This window comes from Balaenoptera physalus (assembly GCF_965194825.1).
Source record: "Balaenoptera physalus genome assembly, chromosome: 4".
NCBI classification, from domain to species: Eukaryota; Metazoa; Chordata; class Mammalia; order Artiodactyla; family Balaenopteridae; genus Balaenoptera; species Balaenoptera physalus.
This window is the reverse complement of record NC_138891.1, coordinates 85,865,570-85,876,738: the sequence shown is the minus strand read 5'-3', so window position 1 is coordinate 85,876,738 and position 11,169 is coordinate 85,865,570. Positions and strand designations below refer to the sequence as shown.

General features: G+C 41.1%; 1 protein-coding gene across 1 annotated transcript in view; it reads right to left on the bottom strand.

Moving 5' to 3' along the window:
- Positions 1–5,860: 5,860 nt before the first annotated feature.
- Positions 5,861–11,169, bottom strand: part of DRD3 (dopamine receptor D3) — a 40,400-nt gene continuing 35,091 nt past the window's right edge. The window contains 1 exon segment of the mRNA XM_082460243.1: positions 5,861–10,737. Within this exon segment, the coding sequence (XP_082316369.1) occupies positions 10,541–10,737 (197 nt within the window). The 3' untranslated portion in view covers positions 5,861–10,540.

Here is an 11,169-nt window from a genome sequence, read left to right as displayed (position 1 = left end):
CTATCACATATTACACCTCCCAGAAACTGCTAGTCTAATGGATGTGCAACAGCTTTTTGGATGCACGATAGAGGCATCAGCTTGGAGATGATGCCTTCTGATGATGGGCACCAGACTTCAGACAGAGTATATACTCTAAACCAAAGACCCTTATATGATGCCAATCCAATCAGTAAAATACATGGATCTGGGAAATGAGAAGTAGAAGTACAAGCACAACTGCTTAACATTATTCTCTCTGATGCACTTGAGGAATTTTGTACTTCTTGTCCCTGCTATTCGGGACTCTGCAGATTTACAGGTCTTTTTTTAAAAAACATTTTTATTGAGGCATATTTTACATAGTGTGTAATTCACATACTTCAAGTGTATAATTCAGTGATTTTTAGTAAGTTTACCAAGTTGTACAACCATCACAATAAATCAGTTTTAAAACATTTGTATCATTCCAATAAGATCCTCATGCCCATTACATCCCCCTGCCCCAGGCAACCACTAATCTTCTCTCTTTCTCTGTAGATTTGCCTTTTTGGACATTTCATATAAACAGAATCATACAATACATAGTCTCTTGTGGCTTGCTTTTTTCATTTAGTGAAAGTTTCTGACATTTGTCCATGTCACAGCATGTACAACCAGTTTGTTACTTTCCATCATTGAATAATATTTTGTTGTACAGATACACCACAATCTGTCTATCCATTCACCAGTTGATGGACATTTGGGTTGTTTTTAACTTTTGGCTAATATGAATAATATTGCAAAGAATATAATGTGCAAGTCTTTGTGTGGATATTTGTTTTATTTACTTTCTCTTGGATAGATACCCAGGAGCAGAATCACCTGATGATACGGTAAATTTATATTTAACTTTTTAAGAGACTGCCAAACTGTTTTCCAAAGTGACTGCGTTATTTTACATTCCTATCAGCAATGTATGAAGATTCTCATTTCTCCACCTCCTCTCCAACATTTGTTATTGTCTGTCTTTTTAAAAATTTTTTAGTCATTCTCTAATGAAAATGATGAGTGTCTTTTTCATGTATTTATAAGCAATTTTTCTCTTTTTCAGTAAAATATCCATTAAAATATTTTGCCACTTTTGGATTGAGTTGTCTTCTTCTTATTGAGTTGTAAGTGTTCTTTGTATATTCTGGATACAAGTCCTTTATCAGATATGTGTTTTGCAAATATTTTGCAAGCCAGTCTGCTGTTTCTAATTAGTGTCTTTTGAAGTGCAAAGTTTTAAATTTTCACAAGATCAATTTATCACTTTTTTTCTTTTTTAAGGTGCTTATAGTGTTATATCTAAGAAATCTTTGTCTATCCTAAGGTCCAAAACTTCTACCTAGGTTTTCTTTTAAAAGTTTTATTGTTTAGCTCTTACATTTAATTCTATGATCCATATTGAATTAATTTGGGGGGATGGTCTAATTTCATGTTTATGCATATGAATATCCAACTGTCCTAACACCATTTGTTTAAAAGGCTCTCCTTTCACCAACAGATTGTCTTTTTTTGAAAATCAATTAACCATAAATGTAAGGATTTCTTTCTACACTTTTAATTCTGTTCAGTTATCTATATATCTATTCTTATGCCAATACCATATTATCTTTATAACTGTAGCTTTATAGTGAGTTTCGAAATTGGGAAGTAAACATTCTCCAATTTTGTTCTTCTTTTCAAAAATAATTTTGGCTATTCTGAAACTTTTGCATCTCCATATAAATTTTACAATCTGCTTATAAGTTTCTGATAAAGAAAAAAAAAGAAGGTCTGCTGGACTTTTGAGATGGATTACATGAAATATATAGATCAATTTGGAGAGAGAACTGCCATCTTAACAATACTGAGTCTTCCAATCCAAGAACATGGGATCTCTAGGTCCTTGTTCATTTTTATTTCTTTTTAAAATAAAAAAATATATATTGAGATGAAATTCCCATAACATAAAATTAACCATTTTGAAGTGAACAATTCAGTGGCATATAGTACATCTATCAACTGTGCAACCACTACCACTATCTAGTTCCAAAACATTTTCATCACCCCCAAAGAAAATCATGTACCCAATTAAGCAGTTACTCCCCATTCCCTCCCTATCTACCCTTGGAAGCCACCAATCATTATTCTGTCTCTGTGGACTTATCTATTCTGGATATTTCATATAAATGAAATCATACAGTATGTGACCTTTGTGTCTGGCCTCTTCCATTTAGCATAATGTTTTCGAGGTTCACCTGCATTGTAACATGTATCAGTACTTCATTCCTTTTTATGGCTGGATAATATTCCATTTTACATATATATATGTAAAATGGAATTATATATAATATATGTGGTATATATATTATCTATATAATGGAATCATATATACTATATATGTGATATATATGTCGCAAGTAATTTTAGCTATTATGAATAATGTTACTATGAACATGTCTATGCAAGGATTTGAACATTTGTTTTCAATTTGAGAGGTATATACATAGCAGTGGAATTGCTGGATCATATAGCAATGCTATATTTAACTTTTTGAGGTGAAGGTCCTTGTTTTTAAAGGGGGAACATGTCCACTAGGGGATGAGAATCCCATTAAGCTTTAAGTTATAGTTTCCACCTAGTCATTTAGAGCTCCTTGTGCCAGGAGACCAATAGGCAAGTGATGGAGCATCCTGGATAATTGAATCCTGATCATTAGGAGAAGTTAGGGATGTTGTTACACAAGGGGGACAGGGAAGAATACATCTGCTACCTGGATGATCCACTGAGGTATCTCTTTGTATTCCTTCATTTATTTTCATGGTAATGGATAAGTGTAGCAGCCACGGCCTGAGAAAGTTGCCATGTCCCTCAAGATCACTCTACCAGGTAAGCCACCTGGACCAGTAGAGTGATAATCAATAGTGAGGGGAATCTAGAATAGACAGTAGAAAGGGAAATGATGAGAATTACCTTGTCTTTGAAACCATTTGCTGTGGCAGAGATTATAGTCCATTCCACTAACTCTCCATAGGAGGAGAACAACTAAATTCCTGAGGAAGCTGTTTCTAGAATTTACTATATGAGGAAAAGTGAAGCCAAATGGCATAAAGGGTGAACTGTAGTGGATCTTGTGGTGTGCCACCCAGATCACTCTTTAGGACTGAGGAATTTGTTCCCCCAGTTGCTAGGAGTGTTGACAGCTGAAACCTTTCAACTGAAGAGAGCTTCCTTGCCTAAGTCATGCCTCCTTCCCAGAGGTAGCTTGCATCCAATTACTGGTTGGGACCACAAACACCCTGCTCCCTCCAGAACTCCCTGTAGGATCATCTAAGATTGTTGTGTGACTGCAACACTGTTCAATTCCTCTCTCTGCTGAATCCTACTTCCTTCAAGTATAGGTGTTTCTCCTTAAGGCATACCCCATTAAATTTATCCATTCAGGATGCAAATTTAGAGTTTCAATATGAGCCCTAAGAGTCTATGCAATTTGAGTTGGGTCATTAAAAATGGAATATACCAATCATGCGGAATAATGAGTCCATGGTACTCTGAACTGGTTAAACAATATTTAGGAGATTGGATTCTATTTGTGGCCTCATATTTTAAGAGAAACACTAACAACATGGTTACATCCAGAGGAAAGCAACCAAGACAGAGAGTGCAAGGAAATGTAACTTGAAGTAGAGATATAGGGATTGAAACTTTGGAGAACTGTCTTAATCGCACAAAGGTTATCATTGAGAAGATGGAACAGAGGAGAGAATAGGGACCAAAAGGTGGATTTTATAAGAAGGCAAATTTTGGCTTAAAAGAGGGTGGGATTTTCTAAAGGATAACTTGTTATATGTCTGGAAAGAAGTGAGCCAGCTCCTTAATACAGCTGGGTGATAACGAATCAGAGATGTTAGAATTTCTACAATAACCAGGGGATTGGAGTAAAGTCCCCTCCAACTCTCAAATCCCATAATTATACACTGTGATGAATTGCAAGCTTTTTTTAAAAAATAAATTTATTCATTTATTTATTGGCTGTGTTTGGTCTTCCTTGCTGCGCACGGGCTTTCTCTAGTTGCAGCGAGCGGGGGCTACTCTTCATTGTGGTGCATGGGCTTCTCATCGCGGTGGCTTCTCTTGTTGCAGAGCACGGGCTCTACGCATGCAGGCTTCAGTAGTTGCAGCACGTGGACTCAGTAGTTGTGGCTCACGGGCTCTAGAGCGCAGGCTCAGTAGTTGTGGGGCACGGGCTTAGTTGCTCCGCGCATGTGGGATTTTCCCGGACCAGGGCTTGAACCCGTGTCCCCTGCATTGGCAGGTGGGTTCTTAACCACTGCGCCACCAGGGAAGCCCGAATTGTAAGCTTTTTAAGTCTTTACTATGGAGTTTTATGGAGTCTGCTCAAACCATAGTGCAAGACTCAATTATGTTTGTTTTTCTTAAAGGAAGAAACACCCTCCTCCACCTTAGTCAGTCTGAAGTGGTGCTACATGGAGTAGGAGACCTACATGATATTCCCTCAGCTTTCCTCCTCAGCCCCTAATTGCTGTTGAATTAGTTTTTTTTCTTAAGACACAAAGAAGCAACTAAGAGTTGTTTCTAAACAGTTTTGACTTTTATTAATAAGCATATTTGTAGGATTTTAGGGCTCAGAAGATAATTTATATCCTTCTAGAATTATTTTAACTTGTCTCGTCATAGCTTAGGAATTCAGACTTATCACTTTTACTGATAAGAAAGTTGAGTTCCAGGAAGTCTGCAGATTTGATTCGGGCCACTAAAAGGGCTACATGCCAAGGCTGAAATCAGACCTCTTATATTCTGAATGACAGAGCTTTGTACACTTCCCCAAGTCATCCAAGTTCGAAGTCCTCCTGCCTTTCAGATCACTTTCACCATAGCTTATGGATTTATTTGTGTTTCCACAAAAAGATATGTTGAAGTTCTAATTCCCCAGAACCTGTAAATGTGACCTTATTTGGAAATAGGGTCTTTGCTGATGTAATTGAGTTAAGATGGGGTTATATCAGATTAGGGTGGGACCTAATTCAATAATTTATAAGAAGAGTGAAATTTGGACATGGACACACAGGAGAGAACCCCATATGAAGATGGAAGCAGAGATTGGAGTCATGCTGCCACAAGATATGGAACACCAAGGATTGCTGGCAGCTGCCAGAAACTAGGAAGAGGCAACAAAGGATCTTCCTTTATAGCCTTTGGAGAGAGCATGGCCCTGCCAGCACCTTGGCTTTGGACTCCAGCTCCCGGAACTGTGAAAGAATAAACTTCTGTTGTTTTAAGCCACCCAGTTTGTAGTAATTTGTTACAGTAGCCCCAGGAAACTACTGCACCAGATCCAAAGCACTTGTCTCAGGAAGGAAGAGATGGAGGAAGAGAAAAGCATGTTTGGCTCAGACGTCATGAGGAACAAAGCTGGGAAGTCCTAAGGAATAGATGTGTTCTGCTGCTTTTTCCTGGCCAGGAGAGGAAGACAGGCCCTGAGGTCACTTTAGCAAGCGAGCATCTGCCGGCAGTCTGGTGTTAGATCATGCCACACTTGTGTACTTGGCTGTGTGAACAGGGAAAGGGACTAGCCAATTGCCTAACAATCTGACTACAAATTCAGCCAAGTATCTTGGGCACATTTGGGGAATAAAAGACAAGAGAAAAATCAGTTTCAAGTGGGAGGCTGAACAGATTATGCCTAATAACTTGAGACTATTAGAGAATCAGCAAAGAGAAAGAAAGGTGGGCTGTGAACCAGATAGTTAGGGTAGAAACAGCTGCTTAGGGGGGAAATAATAATAATAATATCAATAATAATAATAATTATAATAATAATCTCTTACATTCGTTAGAGCTTTGTAGTTAACAAAGCACTTTTAATATTAGCTATTTAATCTTTAAATGGTCTATGAAGAAGGCTAGGCCTTCAGATCACCATTTTACTAATGAGGAGGTTGGAACTCATAGAGGTGAAACACTTGCCCAAGGTCGCTTGCCCCTGCTAGTCCTCCAGTCTTTGATTCATTTCTGTCCATTGTTTTTCCCATAAGCTGGTCAGAGAAACCTTGGGTTCAGCCTAGCCCCCTCTCTGGGGCACATCCATCCTCAGTGGCCTATGGCCATCTCTCTGCTCATCCCAGTACCCAGCAGACTGCACAAAGCAGGGACTTGATGCACAATGGTGGAGGCTGGGTGATTAACTGAGGTGAGGGTAGGTGGAGCGAGAGGCCCCAGGTCTTGTGCTTGGCACAGACTTCAGGTTCGGCCTCTGCCAGTGTGTGCTACAAAGCTGAGCTGCCTGGCATCACCCTCAACTGAGTCTCCGTGTCAGGAGGTAGTCATGGAAACTCACTCCCTTTCTAAGCTGATGAGGAGAGAATTAGGTAGAAAGGAGGAATCAAATTAATTGCCTGTCATCTGTTCTCTGCTCTCTGTGTGTTGATTCAAATTAAGCTTTTTCAGTTTTCTGATGTCAGCAGATACCATCTGATCAGAGCACAGGCCTGGGATTCAGGATCTCCAGGAAACAGCCAGTTTTTAGCGAATCCCTTAACCTGTCTCTCTGTTTAGTTCTGACCCAAGCATTCAGAAAAACAAATCTCTCTGCCTGACCTCCCTTGATTTCTGACCTAAACTCTCTGAACTGCCTTATTTTAATCATCTTTGACTCTACAGCCACCCAACCAGCCATCCCTCATCTTGTAGAGAAAAGAGCAGAGAATTCCAATCGAATTCTGCGTTTGCTGAAATTGACGCAGCTCAGAGAGAGGTAGTTAAGTTAGTCAGGGATAAGTGTTCTGTGATGCGCGTTGCCCACCTGGAGGAAAGTGGAGGCAAAATCTTGAGATTTTCTGTGAGAGGTGTCACCACCAGCTCAGCTGCCACCTGAGCAGAGCCAGAGGATGTCTCCAAAGATGCGGCCCTTTCCTTTCCTGTGCTATCTGTAGGCTCCCTTCTCTACAGCCAGTTGGAATTATTTGAGATTCCTTGAATGTTCCTTGCTTGTTTGTTTCTTTAACTTGTCAGAGGTTTTCTCTGCCGAGAACACTCTTCCTACTTTTTCATTATGTCTCAACCCTGTCAACACGTCTGCGAAGCCTTCTCAAGGCGGAATATGGGATTTCCAGACACCATGAATTCCCTTTATTATAGATGACAAGCAGGTCATCACTGTACACAGGACTTCTACCTCCCCAGTGGTCTACAGGCTTCTGAAAGCAAGGACTATGTCTTCCTTGATCATGTTCCCAGCACCAAGCATCATGCCGAACACATGGAAGGTAATCAATCTATTTATTGAATAAGGGACTGATTTAATAAATGAGTGATGAATGGAATTTTTTCAGGATGGTGTCTTAGAAGAAGAAAATATTTACTTAAGGTCTAGAGTTGAATGTTGATTGTAATCTGTTTGGATTTCGATGCTGTTTGCATTTCACCCAAGTAGAATGGACTGCTGTGAGATGACTTTGGGCTCCAGACCTGGTTTGCCCCAAGAACTCTGCTCTGCTTTACTCAGGCCAACATCTCTCCAGAGTCATAGTGGCTCTGAAAGTAGCAAGCTCTGAGGTCAAGCGTACTGATTCATGTTGGGAATGTAGAGTTGGAAGAGATAGAATGCAGAATCCCAGGATGAAGAGGCTGAAGTGAGTTCTTGGGAGATGTGTTTGGGATTCCCCTAGGAGGCTCTTCCTGGATCAGAAGAAAATCCTGGGAAGGAGATGTTGTCTCCTAATAGATACTATCTAGGGAAAAAAGTGCCTCTCAGTTTAACGATGGAGATGACAATACGATTTTATCCTTGTATCTGTATGGAGTTTTTTGGGTTTTTTTGTTTTTTTTTAAGTATTTGTTTATTTATTTATTTAATGGCTGTGTTGGGTCTTCGTTTCTGTGCGAGGGCTTTCTCTAGTTGTGGCAAGCGGGGGCCACTCTTCATCGCGGTGCGTGGGCCTCTCACTATTGCGGTCTCTCTTGTTGCGGAGCACAGGCTCCAGACACACAAGCTCAGTAATTGTGGCTCACGGGCCCAGCTGCTCCGCGACACGTGGGATCTTCCCAGACCAGGGCTCGAACCTGTGTCCCCTGCATTGGCAGGCCGACTCTCAACCACTGCGCCACCAGGGAAGCCCGAGTTTATAGTTTTTATGGGCTTCTCAGGGAGTGGGGTAAAGTAGAAAGAGCACTGAACTAGGATTCAGCGGATTTGAATACTCGTGTGTCATTATCCAACCACGGGACAGCAATTCCTGGCCTCGCTTTCCTTTTCTGTAAATGAAGGAGAGGGTAGGACCAAATACTCCCTCGGGTCTGTTCCATGATTCTATAAAAATAGGTTATGCATGTCCCATGTGACTGGTTCAGAGGTTGAATATGGCAGGAGAGTGAGAGTAATGCCTTGGGCTGGGTTCTCAGGAAAGTCTAAGGCGGAGGTAGGTGGGGCAGGGTGAGGCTCTCCCAGAGATCTTGCTCCATCTTTTTCTCCCCACCCCTTTGCCACTCTGGTGGGAGGCAGTGCACCATAGTGGTTAATTGCATGAGCTTGGGAATCAGGCAGGCATGCCCTTGAATCCCGGCTCTGCCACTTACTGACTGTGTGACCTGAGGCAAATTTCTTAACCTCCCTCTGTCTCAGTTTCCTCACCTACAAAATGATGTTTATCTTCCTAAAGTCATCACAAGGGTTGGATGACCTGATGTAAAGAAATGCAACAAAAATATTTGCTATCACTTTTCCTCACAAATATATGAATACTGATGCTGTTTATATTTCTCTCTTTAGAACTCTGATTTTGACATGAAATTCTGTGGTCTTTCACCCCACTCTCCCACCCATTTGCTGTTTATTTTGCTTGAAAAAACTTAGGAATCGCGTACTTTGACTTCTTCTGATATTTAATTGTCTCAGTCCCTAGTTCTGCTTGTACCATAAACCTGTTGAGCTAGGTGGCTCCAGGTACAAGAACTAGTGGGCAGACAGCATTGTTATCAAAGATAACATTTAAAAATATTGGCATTAAAAGCATTCAGGAGTAACATAACTGACTCCCTGGGGGGGAGGGGTGTATATATTTCCTCCTTATACACTTAAGGGTTAGAGGAATAAGAAGGGGCAAGAGATGCCTCGGATTCCATACAAAATTCCTGTGTATTCTGAGGTTTTAACAGCATTGCAGCCGGTATCTGTCACGCCTATGCACTAACAGGTCTTAACAGTAAATTTATTGAAGCTCAGGATGATAACATTTCATAAATTAGCCACAGATTGTATCTTGATTCTGTAATCAATAAGAAATAGCTTCTGTAGGTGAAAAGGTAAATGTGAGGATATTCAAGTTTCTTATAAATGCAATTTTGAATGACATTTACACATTGTTTCTATTACACCTTTCATCTCAATTGTGAGAGGATAAAGTTTAGCATCTGCATTAGGACTTTACAAAGACTGTCCATATGATGGCTTTGGACAGCTAGTCTGTCTCAGTTCTGGGGTCCTCTGGCAGTTTAGGTGGTTCCCTACCACCCTTAGACAAGTAAACTGCCAAATACAGGAGCACGCGGTGGGCTCCTTGAGCGCAGGAGCTGTCTTATTCAATGTCATATATCCAGAACCTGGGAGGTGAATGGCACCTTGTAGACGCTTAATAGGTAATGGGTTTCAGGGTCTGAAAGTATTGGATCTCTGTTAAGCAGGAGATGGAGATGCCTGGGTAGGAAAACCTCACAGCGTCATGAAAACACATCTAAAGCACGCTCTGAACCACAAGATTCAACAGTGATACTGTAGTGGGCATTGTCATTCCTTTGTCACTTAACATCCCCATCTTAAATTACTCTGGAACTGAGACTCTGAGAGTAAGGAAATGGAATCAAAGGGGCTTCTTAGCTAGGGCTAAAATACAGGGGGAGCAAGGTTTGAAAAGGAAGCCCAGGTGCCAGTGTGGGACCATGTTTCCCTCAGGGTGAGGAATTTCCCAAATCAAATGTAGCCAATCAGATTCTACAGAGAGGTGGAAGCACTGACCTTGCTATTATATTTCAGGATGCAATGAATGAAAGGAATGACCAAAGAGAGTGGGCCCATGAAAGTACAAGGTTAGCCTGACAGTTAATTAGAAGTTTGAAGGAAGTGAGACTGGCTGTCTGCAAGACAGTTTACTGGCTGAGATTTCAAGGACCCTTGGCAAGTTGAGAATTATGAGATCTGTTCATTTTTCCTTCACTATAATGAATCACGCCTCTGATGAAAATTGTGTTTGTGTGTGGAGTCATGTTCTATCAGCTTCTCGCCGAATTACTGCTTATCACTTGGGGGCCCCCGAACGACTTGAAGGTTGCCAGAGTGAAGTCAGAGTTTAGGTGGGGAGGTAGAACTCTCTGTTCTGGAGGAAGCAGTTGGTTACACCTGCTACTCAGGGACATCTTGCCTTCAGGAATCTTCTTCCTGCCACATGCCAGCAGACATCGCACTGTCATTTTGAGCAGGTCCTGGCCAGTGGCCCGGTGGCCTGACAACTAAAGGTGGGCACAGGGAGTCTTCTCTCCTCCTTCAGCAAGACAGGATCTTGAGGAAGGCTTTTCGGAACTCGATGTTGAAGGTGGTATAGATCACAGGGTTCAGGGCGCTGTTCACGTAGCCCAGCCACGTGGTGGCACTGTAGAGCTCTGGGGACACGTGGCATGCTTGGCAGTGGGCATTGAGAATGTGGGTCAAGAAGAAGGGCAGCCAGCAGACAATGAAGGTCCCTAGGTTGCAAAGGAAGAGAAAAACTGGGTCAGGGGTTTGTTTACTCCCTTTGTTGTAACATGGAAATGAGTCACAGTTGTCTACTTTACGGCAGCTACTATGCTGGAAGTTTCACATACCCTTTTAATTTTTACACCAACCCTATGAAGCAGGTGTGATTAGTCACTTTTTTTTTTTTTTAGGTGAGAAAACTAGATGCTAATATCTTTGATTCATCCCAAGCCTTTGCTCCTAAATCAGTTTTCTGGTTTGATCTTTAGATAGTCCTTCGCTAGTCTTTTCTACTTCTCAATTCAATTCAAATATTTATTTTATGTCTATCCATGCAAGACATGTTCCCAGGCACTGATAGGAAAAAAGACCTTAAAGATGCAATTCATATAGTTAAGGTTGTTGAGGGGATTAACATAGAGTTTCCCTGGATATGAGAA